Genomic DNA, 18,771 nt, shown 5'->3' on the forward strand with positions numbered 1-18,771 from the left:
AAATATTTGAAGAGATTATAGTCAAAAACTTCCCTAACATGGGAAAGAAAAGAGCCACCCAAGTCCAGGAAGCACAGAGAGTCCCAGGCAGGATAAACCCAAGCGCAGTGAGTCCCAGGGAGGATAAACTCTAAGACACATACTAATGAAATTGACAAAAATGAAAGACAAAGAAAAATTATTGAAAGCAACAAGGGAAAAACGACAAATAACATACAAGGGAACTCCCATAAGGTTAAGAGCTGATTTCTCAGCAGAAACTCTACAAGCCAGAAGGGAGTGGCACAATATATTTAAAGTGATGAAAGGGAAAAATCTACAACCAAGATTACTCTACCTGGCAAGGATTGCATTCAGATTCGATGAAGAAATCAAAAGCTTTACAGACAAGCAAAAGGTAAGAGAATTCAGCACCACAAACCAGCTCTACAACAAATGCTAAAGGAACTTCTCTGAGTGGGAAAAACAAGAGAAGAAAAGGACCTACAAAAAGAAACCCAAAACAATTAAGAAAATGGTAAAAGGAACATACGTAGCGATAATTACCTTAAATGTGAATAGATTAAATGCTCCAACCAAAAGACACAGGCTCACTGAATGGAATCAAAAACAAGATCCATATATATGCTATGTACAAGAGACCCACTTCAGACCTATCGACACATATAGACTGAAAGTGAGGGGACTGAAAAAGATATTCCATGCAAATGGAAATCAAAAGAAAGCTAGAGTAGCAATACTCATATCAGACAAAATAGCTTTAAAATAGAGAATGTTACAAGAGACAAGGAAGGATACGACATAATGATCAAGGGATCAAGAAGAAATAACAATTAGAAATACGTATGCACCCAACATAGGAGCACCTCAATACAAAAGGCAACTGCTAACAGCTATAAAAGAGGAAATCAACAGTAACAGAATAATAGTGGGGGACTTTTACACCAATGAACAGATCACCCAGACAGAAAATTAATAAGGAAAAACAAGCTTTAAATAACACAATAGACCACATAGATTTAATTGATATCTGTAGGACATTCCAGCCGAAAACAGCAGATTACACTTTCTTCTCAAGTGCATACGGAACATTCTCCAAGATAGATCACATCTTGGGTCACAAATCAAGCTTCAGTAAATTTAAGAAAATTGAAATCATATCAAGCATCTTTTCTGACCACAACGCTATGAGATTAGAAATAAATTACAAGGGAAAAAACCACATAAAAATCAGAAACACATGTAGGCTAAACAGTACATTACTAAAAAACCAAGAGATCACTAAAGAAATCAAAGAGGAAATCAAAAATACCTAGAGAAAAATGACAATGAAAACATGACGATCCAAAACTTATGGGATGTAGCAAGAGCAGTTCTAAGAGGGAAGTTTATAGCAATACAATCCTACCTCAAGAAACAAGAAAAATCTCAAATAAACAATCTAACCTTCCTTAAAGGAACTAGAGAAAGAAGAACAAACAAAACCCAAAGTTAGTAGAAAGAAAGAAATCATAAAGATTAAAGCAGATATAAATGGAACAGAAACAAGGAAAACAATAGCAAAGATCAATAAAACTAAAAGCTGGTTCTTTGAGAAGACAAACAAAATTGATAACCTTTAGCCAGTCATCAAGAAAAAGAAGGAGAGGACTCATATCAATAAAATTAGAAATGAAAAGGGAGAAGTTACAACAGACACCGGAGAAATACAAAGCATCATAAGAGACTACTACAAGGAACTCTATGCCAATAAAATGGACAACCTGGAAGAAATGGCCCAATTCTTAGAAAGGTATAAGGCTTGCAAGACTGAACCAGGAAGAAACAGAAAACATGAACAGTCCAATCATAAGTAATGAAATTGAAACTGTGATTAAAAATCTTCCAACAAACTAAAGTCCAGGACCAGATGGCTTCACAGGGGAATTCTATCAAACATTTAGAGAAGAGCTAACACCTATCCTTCTCAAACTCTTCCAAAAAGTTGCAGAGGAAGGAACACTCCCAAACTCATTCTACAAGGCCATCATCACCCTGATATCAAAACCAGACAAAGATACCACAAAAAAAGAAAATTACAGACCAATATCAGTGATGAATATAGATGCAAAAATTCTCAACAAAATACTAGCAAACAGAATCCAACAACACATTAAAAGGATCATACACCATGATTAAGTGGGATTTAGCCCAGGGATGCAAGGATTCAACATACGCAAATCAATCAATGTGATACACCATATTAACAAACTGAAGAATAAAAACCATGTGATCCTCTCAACTTATGCAGAAAAAGCTTTTGACAAAATTCAACACCCATTTATGATAAAAACTCTCCAGAAAGTGAGCATAGAGGGAACCTACCTCAACATAATAAAGGCCATATACAACAAACCCACAGCAAACATCATTCTCAATGGTGAAAAACTGAAAGCATTTCCTCTAAGATCAGGAAATAGACAAGGATGTCCACTCTCACCGCCATTATTCAACATAGTTTTGGAAGTCCTAGCCATGGCAATCAGAGAAGAAAAAGAAATAAAAGGAATACAAATTGGAAAAGAAGGAGTAAAACTGTCACTGTTTGCAGATGACATGACACTACACATAGGTAATCCTAAAGATGCCACCAGAAAACTACTAGAGTTAATCAGTGAATTTGGTAAAGTTGCAGGATACAAAATTAATGCACAGAAATCTCTTGCATTGCTATACACTAACAACGAAAGACCAGAAATAGAAATTAAGGAAACAATCCCATTCACCACTGTAACAAGAAGAATAAAATACCTAGGAACAAACCTACCTAAAAGACCTGTACTCAGAAAACTATAAGACACTGATGAAAGAAATCAAAGATGACACAAACAGATGGACAGATATACCATGTTCTTGGATTGGAAGAATCAACATTGTGAAAATGACTATATTACCCAAAGCAATCTACAGATTCAATGCAATCCCTATCAAATTACCAATGGCATGTTTTACAGAACTAGAACAAAAAATGTTAAAATTTGTATGGAGACACAAAAGACCTTGAATAGCCAACGCAATCATGAGGGAAAAAAACATAGCTGGAGGAATCAGGCTCCCTGACTTCAGACTATACCACATAGCTACAGTCATCAAGACAGTATGGTACTGGCACAAAAACAGAAATATAGATCAATGGAACAGGATAGAAAGCCCAGAGATAAATCCATGCACCTATGGTCAATTAAGCTGTGATAAATGAGGCAAGAATATACAGTGGAGAAAAGACAGTCTCTTCAATAAGCGGTGCTGGGAAAACTGGACAGCTACATGTAAAAGAATGAAATTAGAACACTCCCTAACATCATACACAAAAATAAACTCAAACTGGATTAAAGACCTAAATTAAGACTGGACACTCTAAAACTCTCAGAGGAAAACATAGGAAGAACACTCTCTGACATAAATCAGAGCAAGATCTTTTTTACCCACCTCCTAGAGTAATAGAAATAAAAACAAAAATAAACAAATGGGACATAATGAAACTTAAAAGCTTTTGCACAGCAAAGGAAACTACAAATAAGACAAAAAGACAGCCCTCAGAATGGGAGAAAATATTTGCAAACAAATCAATGGACAAAGGATTATGTCTGAAATATATAAACAGCTCATGCAGCTCAATATGAAAAAAACAAACAACCCAATCCAAAAATGGGCAGAAGACCTAAATAGGCAATTCTCCAAAGAAGACATACAAATGGCCACAGGCACATGAAAAGCTGTGCAACATCACTAATTATTAGAGAAGTGCAAATCAAAACTACAATGAGGTATCACCTCACACCGGTTAGAATGGGAATCATCAGAAAATCTACAAACAACAAATGCTGGAGAGGGTGTGGAGAAAAGGGAACCCTCTTGCACTGTTGGCAGGAATGTAAACTGATACAGCCCCTATAGAGAACAGCCTTAAAAAACTAAAAACAGAATTACCATATGACCCAGCAATCCCACTACTGGGCATATACTCAGATAAAACCATAATTCAAAAAGACACATGCACCCCAATGTTCACTGCAGCACTATTTACAATACCCAGGTCATGGAAGCAACCTAAATGACCACTAACAGACGAATGGATAAAGCAGATGTGGTACATATATACAATGGAATATTACTCAGTCATAAAAAGGAACGAAATTGGGTCATTTGTAGAGACTTGGATGGACCTATAGACCATCATATAGAGTGAAGTAAGCCAGAAAGAGAAAAACAAATATCATACATTAACGCATATATGTGGAATCTAGAAAAATGGTACAGATGATTCGGTTTGCAAGGCAGAAGTAAGAGACACAGATGTAGAGAACTTTTGGACACCAAGCGGGGCAAGTGGGGGTGGGGTGGGGGGTGGTGCTGGTGGGATGAATTGGGAGATTGGGATTGACATATATAAACTAATATGTATAAAATACATAACTAATAAGAACCTGCTGTATAAAAAATTAATTTAATTTAAAAAAGGAAAATGTAATACATTAGTAAACAAAAATCTCAATTAAATAGAGTTGGGAGACCAGAAGGGTGAGCTCTCACACCCTCTGATGATAGAACCTAACAAGAAGAAGAAAGACTCCTTGCCTGGCAAGGACTCAGCCAATGCAAAGCCATGAGCTCTTTGTTTTAGTTATGGTCTGTATATTTTCACACTGGACTGATGACTTCCCTTGAAGACAGACTACCTCTTTTGTGGCTAAAGTCTTTTTAGAAAAGGTTATCCTTACCTGGGGAACTCCTCTAGAACTCTGAAGTACCCATCTTACTGGCCAGGTGTTTTGACAAGTCCTTTTCCTCTCTATATAAGTGTTCTCCTTCCTTTGCCATGCTGGGACTTGCATGTGGTTTGGCATGGTTGCAGACCCCAAATTGCAATTCTCTGCTAATACTGAATAAACCCATCTTTGCTGGAGAAATATTTGGCAGTGTTTTTGTCTCAGGTCAACAGCAGTCTATGTGCTAGCACGTGCACTGCTAATGGGTTAGTCACTGTTTCTATGCTTTTTCAGTGGGCAGAGTAAGGAAATCCTTTTTTTTTTTTTTAAGGAGATAATATATCATGAGTTCATACTGATATTTCCAATTCAAGTTTAAGAGTATAGGGTTATTTCTTAACCTCTGATTTTCTATTTCCATCTGTTTTCTCTCACACTAAAAAAAACAAAAACAAAAAAATAAAAAACTTGCCACAAAGCAAGACAGGGTGGTACTGGCATAAGGACAGACACAGAAATCAATGGAAAAGAACTGACAGTCCAGAAATAAACCAATTTATCTATTCTTAATTAATTTCCGACAAGGCTGCCAAGACTGTTCATTGGGGAAAGAACAGTCTCTTCAAAAAAGGATGCTGGGAGGGGCTTCCCTGGGGGCACAGTGGTTGAGAGTCTGCCTGCTAATGCAGGGGAGACGGGTTCGAGCCCTGGTCTGGGAGGATCCCACATGCCGCGGAGCAACTAGGCCTGTGAGCCACAAGTACTGAGCCTGCACGTCTGGAGCCTGTGCTCCGCAACAAGAGAGGCCGCGATAGTGAGAGGCCCATGCACTGCGATGAAGAGTGGCCCCGTATACCGCGATGAAGAGTGGTCCCCGCTTGCCACAACTAGAGAAAGCCCTCGCACAGAAACGAAGACCCAACACAGCAAAAATAAATAAATTAATTAACAAACTCCTACCCCCAACATCAAAAAAAAAAAAAGGATGCTGGGAGAACTGGATAGCCACATGCAAAAGAATGAAGTTGGATACCTACCTTATAGCACATATAAAAATTAACTCAAAAACTATCAAATACCTAAATACAAGCCCCCAAACTATAAAAATCTTCAAATAAAACAGAGGTTTAGCAATGGTTTCTTTTTCTAAGAAATACACATTTATTTGTATTTTCAATACAAGTTCAGTAGCAATTATGAGCTGGCAATGGTTTCTTAAATATGACACCAAAAGCACAGGCAACTAAAGAAAAAATGAAATTAAGTTTAAAACCAAAATTAAAAATTTTTGTACTCCACAGGATACTATTAAGAAAGTGAAAAGATAACCCACAGGATGGGAGAAAACATCTGCAAATAATATACTTGATAAAGGTCCAGTATTCAAAATATATAAAGTACTCTAACAACAATGAAAAGACAACCCAATTTAAAACTGGACAAGGGATCTGAATTGACATTTCTCCAAAGATACAAACTGCCAATAAACACATGAAAAGATGCTTAATATCATTAGTCATCAGGGAATGCAAATCAAAACCACAGCGAGATACCATTTTACACCCAGTAGGATGACTACAATCAAAATGTCAGATAATAAGAAGTACTGGCAAGGATCTGGAGGAACTGGAACACTCAAACACTGCTGGAGGGAATACAAAATGATGCAACCACCTCGGAAAATAGTCTGGCAATTCCTCAAAAGGTTAACCATGGTGTTATCATTTAATGTGGCAATTCCATTCCTAGGTGTTCATGGACACAGGAGAAATGAAAACATATGCCTACACAGAAATTTGTACACAAATGTTTATAGTAGCATTACTTACAACAGCCAAAAGGTGGAAACAACCCAAATGATAAATGGATAAACAAAATTTGGTATATCCATACAATGGAATATTATTTAGCAATAAAAAGCAAAGAAGTACTGATAACATCTACAGTATGGATGAATTTTGAAAACATTATGCTAAGAAAAAGAAGCCAGATACAACAGACCATGTATATGATTCCATTCATATGCAATATGCTGAACAGGCAAATATACAGAAACAAATAGTACCTTAGGGATGGGGGTTCAGGGGTTGGGGATGTAATAGTTAAGGTGATGAAAATGCTCTTTAATTCATTATGGTGATGGTTGCACACTTGTGCGAATATACTAAAAACCAATGAATTGCATAATTTGTACGCTTTGGGTAAATTGTACGGTATGTAAATTATATGTCAATAAAGATGTTTTAAAACAAGGAAAGAAGAAGGGATTGGTAAATCGTACTTCTTTTAAAAATGGCATAGTTGTTGGGTTTATGCAGGGTAAAAGAGAAAGCTGGGCATTATTAGCTCTATAGGACACAAAATATGTGACCTTCACTAACAAACAAAGTAATTTGATTCAACAGTCAATAACAAGTAAAGATGCTTGTGACTTAACAGCAGACACCGTTAGCTACCTATCCAATATCTATTTTCCCCTTCTTCCTTGCTAAAAGAATACAGATTTTATTTGGGGGTGACAATACACTAAACTAAATATTAACTTTTGTGGCCTCCCCTGACGCTAATTCTATCCAGTGAGACATAAATGAAAGTCTTCTGGGAGCTTCTGGGAAAGCTTAGCTTTCCTGACCAAAATCAACAGTCAGGACTGGCATAGTTAATTTCTCCCTTCTTCTTACCCTGAACATATATTGTGATGTCTAAAGTTGCAGCTGCCATCTTGCATCCGTGAAGCAAGGAGCAAGACAGTGAACAACAACAAACTAAAGATGACAGCTCAAAAAGACAGAGGGGGCTTGGATCTTTGATTACTTTAAAGAGCTGCTATACCAAGCTGGACTTCCTATTCAGACTTTCTATTATCTTAGAAAAATAAAACCTTATTTTTAAAAGCTCATATAGTTAGGTTTTCTGTTTTTTAAAGCCAGACTCAGTCTCAATCAAAATAATGCTTCCTCAGCCAAAAAATTTTAAATCTTTCAGTCTATTTAAAATTCAAAGATAGTCTCAAAAATCGAAGTGGGAGGGCTTCCCTGGTGGCGCAGTGGTTGAGAGTCCGCCTGCCGATGCAGGGGACACGGGTTCGTGCCCTGGTCCGGGAAGATCCCACATGCCGCAGAGCGGCTGGGCCCGTAAGCCATGGCCGCTGAGCCTGCGCGTCCGGAGCCTGTGCTCCGCAACGGGAGAGGCCACAACAGTAAGAGGCCCGTGTACCACCAAAAAAAAAAAAAAAAAAAAATCGAAGTGGGAAATTGGGTTAAGAAAATTTCTGATATTTCACACTGGACATCTAAGATTTTTTTTTTTTTGAAAAAAAATCTGTTTCCACCTTCAAGAATAAGGAAAATAAGAACTCATATTACCTGACACATTCTGTCAATATTTTCTTCAGTTGGCATTACGAAGTACACTGCAGGAACATCTGGAATAGGATCTCGATCAGAGTGCAAAAGCCTAGGACACATAAAGAATATAAAACTCACTTTTTCTTAGTCACTTATCTAAAAAGATAGCTAAAAATTTTATAGTATTTCTCAAACTAGTTCACCAGTTCAAGGACAGTGACCAGTACTCTAAAAGTTCTTGCTGCAATTAATTATTTAACCCAGCTTTCTCCTTATATCAATGTTAATATTATTTATTAGTAAGATCCTAATCTCAGTCTTCATTTCCTCTACTCCAATCACCTTATTTCTCATACCTCTTATGGTCAGTCTCTTCTACCAATATTCTCCTTGAATGAGAACTAAAGCACATTCAAAATCAATTTTATTCCCATTTTTCATAGAAATATGGTGGGGGGGAGGTAAGTGGGAGGAAAGTACAGTTCTCTGAGAGGGAAAACAGAAAGCTGGAACTATCTTTAGAAGCAATGAAAATATTTAACCATAAATAAAATAAAATATATTTTTTAAATGAAAGGTATATGAATGCTTCCTTAAAACTTTAAGACCATCTATATTGTTCTACCTGTTGCTTCATAAGAGAATGCATAAGGGATCGGCTAAGCATCTTATTGATTGTACCACTTGATAGTTTTCTCTTTTACAATTCAGAAAGTATATTCATTCAAATATCCCAATATCAACTGAGAAAATATCTTTATGCTCCATTGTAAGATTTCACCATGCTTATATCAGGAAATATGAGAAATGTTCTATTTCTACAATATTCTAGTCATCCTTCTATACGCAATATTCCATAAACAATCTACATACATCCTTCTATACATACAATTATTTCAGTCATCCTTATAAAGGAGAGAGTCAAAGAGGCACATGCTGCCAGTGAGTCTGCATTTGATAACTTTTTTCCCTCTGTTTGGCTGCTGCTAACACAAGAAGGATTATAATGTGCTGGCAGCCATTGTTTGTTGTCTTCTTACACTGGCTGTCCAACTACCTAAAGGGCTACAACCACCATTTCATGTTCTGGAAACCTGTAATTATTGTTTCCTACAAATCAGCCTAAACCAGCTTGCAGAATATAAAGTAACTGATGAAGTATTCTCCAGCAAAAAAGGAAGAACAGTCAGAGGCACGGTGCACAGGAATTTACCAGAATAGCTGTGTAATCCTTTCATGCTCTGATGGCAATAGCAACAGGTGGGCAGCAAGAATGCACAACTCTCAAACTGGCAGAATACCTTGTCACTCCTTAAGGAAGTACTGAGGCCTCACTTTTATTAGTCACTGTTTCTGAGCCACTATGGTTCAGTAGACAAACAGCCCAGAAACAGTGGTCAAGCAATCTGGCCACAACTCTGTTATTAATTACCTGTACAATCATGGGACAATCACTCGAACTCTACAAACTTTAGTCTTTTTATTAGTAAAATAAAATAAAGGAGTTAAAGAGTAAGGTAGCAATAGTAACCAATGCTTATAATAAACCATCATTTTCAAGGATGGCATCAAGGGTAACTCCAGTTTAGGTCATAAGCATTAACATGTCACCACCAACAAATGTGTAGATTAAGTCTGACATAAAAACAAGAGGAAGAACCTGCCAAATACCACGTTTCATCAAACCTAAGGTGCTATCAATTTTAAAACATATTATTAAAACAGGCAGAAAATGCTGCCAATTAAACTATGTCATGGCATTATTAAGGAGATAGACCTTAATTTCAGAAATACTAAATTAAAAAGTGTATTTTAGAATTAATGCAATATTCTATTAATTTAAAACAAATATTCAATATAAAATTTAAGAGTTTAACAAGATTCTGATACCCTACTCACTGGAAATCTAAAACCACATTCCCAATAAAAGAGCACACTATAATTCAATATATTAAAATATCACAGAATGAAAACTGATTATAACATCATCAAAAAACAAAATGCAACTAAGTTAGAACACTGTAAAACTGGACTCCTTCAGTACATAAAAGTATTAGTAGCTATTCATGTATACAGCCTCTCTTTAAATGTTCTATTGTTCTATTAGGCCAAGTCTACAAAGTAATGCAATTTGTTTTATTCATCAGACATATCATAAGGAATATAATCAAATAAATTTAGTAGTTAGGAAGACAACATAGATAGCTCCCTATGGTGATTAAGTCATTACTTCCTAATTACTTAAATTTTTCATATTAATGATATACTAATTTAGATATTCCTCTTTTTAAAAAGTGTATTTGAATTAAAGAAATAAAAAATTTTCAGAGCTGAACGAGAACTTGAAACAACCAGTTCTTTTCCTTTACATAAGAGAGTAAACCAGTCTGTAGGAAAAGACACAAAAGAGAAAATTTAAATTATGAAATTTTAAATTCTAAGACTGAGGATTATTTTTAACTTCAGAAATAAAGGGTTGAATAAAACAAGATAATGGAAAAAATGTTCTCTATATGCAAGTACTATAACCTAATACTATTTTCTTAATAAATGTCCCTTAGTAATTTGATTTCAGGGTGGCTAAAGACATTTTAAAAAACGTATTTGAGGGATTTCCCTGGTGGCGTAATACTTAAGAATCCGCCTGCCAATGCAGGGGACATGGGTTCGAGCCCTGGTCCGGGAAGATCCCACATGCCTCAGAGCAACTAAGCCCGTGCGTCACAACTACTGAGCCTGCGCTCTAGAGTCCATGCGCCACAACTACTGAAAGCCACGCGCCTAGAGCCTGTGCTTCACAACAAGAGAAGCCAACGCAGTGAGAAGCCTGTGCGCTGCAACAAAGAGTAGCCCCCGCTTGCCAGAACTAAAGAAAGCCCGTGCGCAGCAACAAAGACCCAATGCAGCCAAAAATAAATAAGATACAAATAAATTGATTAAAACAAAAGAAAACAATGTATTTGAAAACAGATGCCATTACTAGAAACATGTTAAAACTCACAGATGCAGAGTGATTCCCATGTCTCTCAGCTCCTTCACAGATAGCAGAGGAGAGATGATATCTTGGCCAAATCTGTCATAAATGAGCACCTAGCAGAAGCAAAACAAAAGTCATGCGTTAGTTTAAACATTATTATCAGTGAACAGTCAACAGAGAACCCAATATTAAGATAATGTTCAAGTACATTTTATTTTAATATACTGAATTCTTATACTTACCTCAATTTAATATTTTCCATAATTATTTACCAAAATGTCCATTCATCTAGTAATCCATTCTTAAAAGCATTATTACTTGGGCTAAAATAAATTATTACATAGATTTTTTCTTATAAAATACTTTTTCTAAGTTAAAAAACATACCAGAGACTATAAGATCTTCATCTTAGGTTATAATAAAGGACTTGGAACATACAGCAGACTCACTTACACTCCCCTATCCCATTCACATATATCCTTTCTAAAAAGAGAAGTAAAAATTAGTCACTCTCAAAACTAATGCTTAACAAGTTCCAAGACTGTAAAGAAAATTTAGTAATTTAAGCATCTCATGCATTTCCTCACATTGTGAAAGTGTTAAAACTGACACCTCTGATGAGTAGTAAGTATTCCAACTGGGTCTTCTAACTCAGAATTAGTTTTAGAGTTAAGGCAAATAAAAGAGACACTTCAACTAATAGGTGTTTTCCACTACTACATCAATAATTCTTAATGGAGTAAGAAATTGCTAATGAGAGGATGAAACATGCTGTCATACAAAAACATGGTTTGTTTGAATGCCAGCATTTCCTTTAGAAAAGCTAAAAATCTTCCTGCTCCAGTTACAAAAGGCTGGATGTTATATCCTTCAAAAATCTTCCTTCCTTACACCTCAATATATCTGTATTATTAATCTTGTGATAGAGAAGTGATGGGTAGGGAAAGCATCTGACACAAATCTACACCCCAGAAATTCTCAAGTTATTTAATTCAAATGCTGAACATAGGCACTAGAAAGAATAAACAAGTATAGCTTATGCAAAGGGCAATAAGAAGATGACTACAAATAAACAGGAAGGAAGAGGAAAATGAGGGGACACACTAAAGCTTAAATTATAAATCATTTTTCAGATGACTTTAATCACCTTTAGAGTTAACCCAAAGGACTTACCAGGACTCATGAGAGTTTTCAAAACATCCCAAACTGTAACCAAGTTGGTCTGTTCTTGATTCTTACAAAGAGAGAAGTATAAACTGACGATAATCTAACAAGTTTAGACCTAATCAACTGTATTATAATCTCTTTGAAGAAAAAGAAACAGTGAGCATGAGGTTTAGAATGAAGGAGCTCAAAGAATAGGAATTTTAAAAGATTCTCCAGCATTTCTCAAAGGAAAAAGATTATAGATTGCTTTCTGGTCCAATTAACATTTTTACTGACAGTTTTATATATCATAAATTAATGAAATGGCATTCTGGGTTACAGATCACTCTCTCATTAGTTGGTTAAAATGGACCAGTATCCCTAAGTCTGAGTAACCTTAAGAAAGCTTGCAAGATCAAAATTCTGGATTTGTAAAGTTAAGGAACAAAACTTCAACTGGAGTAAAGACCTATCAGTGAGGCCCCACCTAAGAAATCAGCTGAATTCTCTAGATGAATATTATTATCACTGCCTGTGCCATTCCATAAAATATTTATCAAAGAGGATTCATATTTTCTCCCATTCTGCAGGTTGTCTTTTCATTTTGTTGATGGTTTCCTTGGCTGTGCAAAAGCTTTTAAGTTTGATTAGGTCCCATTTGGTAATTTTTTAATTTCCTTTGCCTTGGGAGATTGATAAGAAAACACTGCTATGATTTATGTCAGAGAATGTTTTGCCTATATTCTCTTCTAGGAGTTTTATGGTGTCATGTCTTACATTTAGGTCTTTAAACCATTTTGAACTTATTTTTGTATATGGTATGAGGGAATGTTATAATTTCACTGATTTACATGTACCTGTCCATCACTTGTTGAAGACACTGTCTTTTCTCCATTGTATGTTCTTGCCTCCTTTGTCACAGATTAATTGACCGTAGGTGTGTGGGTCTCTTTCTGGGCTCTCTATTCTGATCCATTGATCTATTTGTCTGTTTTTGTGCCAATACCATGCTGTTAGATTACTGTAACTTTGTAGTATTGTCTGAAGTCTGGGAGGGTTACACCTCCAGCTCTGTTCTTTCTTCTCAGGATTGCTTTGGCAATTCTGGGTCTTTTGTGGTTCCATATAAATTTTAGGATTATTAGCTCTGTGAAAAACGTTATGAGAGAAAATATTTGCAAATAATGCGACCAACAATGGGTTAATATCCAAAATATACTAACAGCTTATACAACTCAATATCAAAAACACCAACAACTCAATCAAAAAATGGGCAAAAGATCTAAATAGACATCTCTCCAAAGAAGACATACAGATGGCAAACAGGCACATGAAAAGATGCTCAACACCACTAATCATTAGAGAAATGCATATCAAAACTACAATGAGGTATCGCCTCACATTGGTCAGAATGCCTATCATCATAAAGTTGACAAATAAATGCTGCAGAGAGTGTGGAGAAAACGGAACCCTCTTACACTGCTGGTGGTAATGTAAACTGGTACAGCCACTATGGAAAACAGTACAGAGGTTCCTTAAAAAGCTAAAAATAGAGCTACAATATGATCCAGGATTCCCACTCCTGGGTATATATCTGGAAAAGATGAAAACTCTAATTTGAAAAGATATATGTACCCCAATGTTCATAGCAGCACTATTTACAATAGCCAAGATGTGGAAAAAACCCAAGTGCCCATAAACAGATGACTGGTTTAAGAGGATGTGGTATGAGGAGAAACAAGAAGAACTACAATCCTGCAGCCTATGGAACAAAAACCACATTCACAGAAAGACAGACAAAATGAAAAGGCAGAGGGCTATGTACCAGATGAAGGAACAAGATAAAACCCCAGAAAAACAATAAATGAAGTGGAGATAGGCAACCTGCCAGAAAAAGAATTCAGAATGATAGTGAAGATGATCTAGGACCTTGGAAAAAGAATGGAGCAAAGATCAAGATGATGCAAAAAATGTTTAACAAAGACCTAGAAGAATTAAAGAACAAACAAACAGAGATGAACAATATGATAATTGAAATGAAAAATACACTAGAAGGAATCAAGCAGAATAACTGAGGCAGAAGAATGGGTAAGTGACCTGAAAGAATGGTGGAATTCACAGCCGCAGAACAAAATTAAGAAAAAGAATGAAAAGAAATGAAGACAGCATAAGAGACCTCTGGGACAACATTGAACACAACAACATTCACATTATAGGGGTTCCAGAAGGAGAAGAGATAGAGAAAAGGACCCGAGAAAATATTTGAAGAGATTATAGTCAAAAACATTCCCTAACATGGGAAAGGAAATAGCCACCCAAGTCCAGGAAGCACAGAGAGTCCCAGGCAGGATAAACCCAAGAAGAAACATGCTGAGACACATAGTAATCAAATTGGCAAAAATTAAAGGCAAAGAAAAATTATTGAAAGCAACAAGGGAAAAACGACAAATAACATACAAGGGAACTCCCATAAGGTTAACAGCTGATTTCTCAGCAGAAATTCTACAAGCCAGAAGGGAGTGGCACGATATATTTAAAGTGATGAAAGGGAAGAACCTACAACCAAGTTTACTCAACCCAGCAAGGATCTCATTCAGATTCGAAGGAGAAATCAAAAGCTCTACAGCGGCCATCGCTCATGGGCCCAGCCGCCCCGCAGCATGTGGGATTCTCCCGGACCGGGGCTCAAACCCGCATCCCCTGCATTGGCAGGCGGACTCCCAACCACTGTGCCACCAGGGAAGCTGTGACAGGGCGAGAGAGAGGCATGGACATATATACACTAACAAACGTAAGGTAGATAGCTAGTGGGAAGCAGCCGCATGGAACAGGGATATTGGCTCAGTGCTTTGTGACCGCCTGGAGGGGTGGGATAGGGAGGGTGGGAGGGAGGGAGACGCAAGAGGGAAGAGATACGGGAACATATGTATATGTATAACTGATTCACTTTGTTATAAAGCAGAAACTAACACACCATTGTAAACCAATTATACCCCAATAAAGATGTTAAAAAAAAAAAAAAGCTCTACAGACAAGCAAAACCTACGAGAATTCAGCACCACAAAACCAGCTCTACAACAAATGCTAAAGGAACTTCTCTGAGTGGGAAACACAACAGAAGAAAAGGACCTACAAAAAAACCCAAAACAATTAAGAGAAGAGTAATAGGAACATATGTATCGATAATTACCTTAAATGTGAATGGATTAAATATTCGAACCAAAAGACACAGGTTTGCTGAATGGATACAAAAACAAGACCCATATGTATGCTATCTACAAGAGACCCACTTCAGACCTAGGGACACATATAGACTGAAAGTGAGGGGATGGAAAATGATATCCCATAAAAATGGAGATCAAAAGAAAGCTAGAGTAGCAATACTCATATCAGACAAAATAGACTTTAAAATAGAGAATGTTGGGGCTTCCCTGGTGGGGCAGTGGTTCAGAGTCCGCCTGCCGATGCAGGGACACGGGTTCGTGCCCCGGTCCGAGAAGATCCCACATGCCGCGGAGCAGCTGGGCCCATGAGCCATGGCAGCTGAGCCTGCGCGTCCGGAGCCTGTGCTCCGCAACAGGAGAGGCAACAACAGTGAGAGGCCCACGTACCGCAAAAACAAAAAAAAAAAACAAAAAAAATGTTACAAGAGACAAGGAAGGATACTACATAATGATCAAGGGATCAAGAAGAGATAACAATTAGAAATACATATGCACCCAACATAGGAGCACCTCAATACATAAGGCAAATGCTAACAGCTATACAAGAGGAAATCAACAGTAACACAATAATAGTGGGGGACTTCAACACCTCACTTACACCAATGAACAGATCATCCAGACAGAAAATTAATAAGGAAACACAAAGCTTTAAATAACACAATATACCACATAGACTTAATTGATATCTGTAGGACATTCCATCAGAAAACAGCAGACTACACTTTCTTCTCAAGTGCACATGGAACATTCTCCAGGATAGATCACATCTTGGTTCACAAATCAAGCCTTGGTAAATTTAAGAAAATTGAAATCATATCAAGCATCTTTTCTGACCACAACGCTATGAGATTAGAAATGAATTACAGGGGGAAAAAAACCCCCGTAAAAATCAAAAACACATGGAGGCTAAACAATACATTACTAAATAACCAAGATATCACTGAAGAAATCAAAGAGGAAATCAAGAAATACCTAGAGACAAATGACAGCAAAAACATGACGGTCCAAAACCTATGGGAAGTAGCAAGAGCAGTTCTAAGACGGAAGTTTATAGCAATACAATCCTACCTCAAGAAACAAGAAAAATCTCAAATAAACAATCTAACCTTACACCTAAAGGAACTATAGAAAGAAAAACAAACAAAACTCAAAGTTAGTAGAAGGAAAGAAATCATAAAGATCAAAGCAGAAATAAAAGGAATAGGAACAAAGAAAACAATATCAAAGATCAATAAAATTAAAAGCTGGTTCTTTGAGAAGACAAACAAAATTGATAAACCTTTAGCCAAACTCATCAAGAAAAAGAGAGAGAGGACTCAAATCAATAAAATTAGAAATGAAAAGGGAGAAATTACAATGGACACCGGAGAAATACAAAGCATCGTAGGAGACTACTACAAGGAACTCTATGCCAATAAAATGGACAACCTGCAAGAAATGGCCCAATTCTTAGAAAGGTAACCTTCCAAGACCGAAGCAGGAAGAAACAGAAAACATGAACAGACCAATCACAAGTAATGAAATTGAAACTGTGATTAAAAATCTTCCAACAAACTAAAGTCCAGGACCAGATGGCTTCACAGGGGAATTCTATCAAACATTTAGAGAAGAGCTAACACCTATCCTTCTCAAACTCTTCAAAAAACTGCAGAGGAAGGAACACTACGAAACTCATTCTATGAGGTCATCATCACCCTGATAGCAAAACCAGACAAAGATACCACAAAAAAAGAAAATTACAGACCAATATCAGTGATGAATATAGACGCAAAAATCCTCAACAAAATACTAGCAAACAAAATCCAAAAACACATTAAAAGGATCATACACCATGATCAAATAGGATTTAGCCCAGGGATGCAAGGATTCTTCAACGTATGCAAATCAATCAATGTGATACACCATATTAACAAACTGAAGAATAAAAACCATGTGGTCTTCTCAATAGATGCAGAAAAAGCTTTTGACAAAAATCAACACCCATTTCTGATAAAAACTCTCCAGAAAGTGGGCATAGAGGGAAGCTACCTCAACATAATAGAAGCCATATGTGACAAACCCACAGCAAATATCATTCTCAATGATGAAAAACTGAAAGCATTTCCTCTAAGATCAGGAAATAGACAAGGATGTCCACTTTTGCCACCATTATTCAACATAGTTTTGGAAGTCCTAGCCATGGCAATCAGAGAAGAAAAAGAAATAAAAGAAATACAAGTTGGAAAAGAAAAAGTAAAACTGTCACTGTTTGCAGATGACATGATACTACACATAGATAATCCTAAAGATGTCACCAGAAAACTAATAGAGCTAATCAATGAATCTGGTAAAGTTGCAGGATACAAAATTAATGCACAGAAATCTCTTGCATTACTATACACTAACAACAAAAGATCAGAAATAGAAATTAAGGAAAAGATCCCATTCACCACTGTAACAAAAAGAATAAAATACCTAGGAATAAACCTACCTAAGGAGGTAAAAGACCTGTACTCAGAAAACTATAAGACACTGATGAGAGAAATCAAAGATGACACAAACAGACGGACAGATATACCATGTTGTTGGATTGGAAGAATCAACATTGTGAAAAAGACTATACTACCCAAAGCAGTCTACAGATTCAATGCAATCCCTATCAAATTACCAATGGCATTTTTTAAAGAACTAAAACAAAAAGTGTTAAATTTGTATGGAGACACAAAAGACCCTGAATAGCCAATGCAGACTTGAGGGGAAAAAACGGAGCTAGAGGGATCAGGCTCCCTGACTTCAGACTATACCACAAAGCTACAGTCATCAAGACAGTATGGTACTGGCACAAAAAAAGAAATATAGATCAATGGAACAGGATAGAAAGCCCAGAAATAAACCCATGCACCTATGGTCAATTAAGCTGTGATAAAGGAGGCAAGAATATACAGTGGAGAAAAGACAGTCTCTTCAATAAGTGGTGCTGGGAAAACTGGACAGCTTCATGTAAAATGAAATTAGAACACTCCCTAACACCATATACAAAAATAAACTCAAAATGGATTAAAGACCTAAATGTAAGACTGGACACCATAAAACTCTTAGAGGAAAACATACGAAGAACACTCTCTGACATAAGTCACAGCAAGAACCTTTTGACCCACCTCCTAGAGTAATGGAAATAAAAACAAAAATAAACAAATGGGACCTAATGAAACTTAAAAGCTTTTGCACAGCAAAGGAAACTATAAGTAAGACAAAAGGCAGCCCTCAGAATGGGAGAAAATATTTGTAAACGAATTAATGGACAAAGGATTAATCTCCAAACTATATAAAAAGCTCATGCAGCTCAATAT

General features: G+C 36.6%; 1 protein-coding gene across 2 annotated transcripts in view; it reads right to left on the bottom strand.

The window, feature by feature from the left end:
• SCFD1 (sec1 family domain containing 1) overlaps window positions 1–18,771 on the bottom strand; it is a 133,280-nt gene that overhangs the window by 109,378 nt on the left and 5,131 nt on the right. For both annotated transcript variants that reach the window (XM_067738039.1, XM_067738048.1), the window contains exons 3-4: window positions 11,097–11,185; window positions 8,114–8,204 (exon numbers count right to left, since the gene is read on the bottom strand). In XM_067738039.1, coding sequence (XP_067594140.1) covers window positions 8,114–8,204; window positions 11,097–11,185 — 180 coding nt within the window. The remainder of the gene's footprint in view (window positions 1–8,113; window positions 8,205–11,096; window positions 11,186–18,771) is intronic.

The sequence above is a fragment of the Pseudorca crassidens genome, chromosome 1, assembly GCF_039906515.1.
Source record: "Pseudorca crassidens isolate mPseCra1 chromosome 1, mPseCra1.hap1, whole genome shotgun sequence".
In the NCBI taxonomy this organism is placed as follows: domain Eukaryota; kingdom Metazoa; phylum Chordata; class Mammalia; order Artiodactyla; family Delphinidae; genus Pseudorca; species Pseudorca crassidens.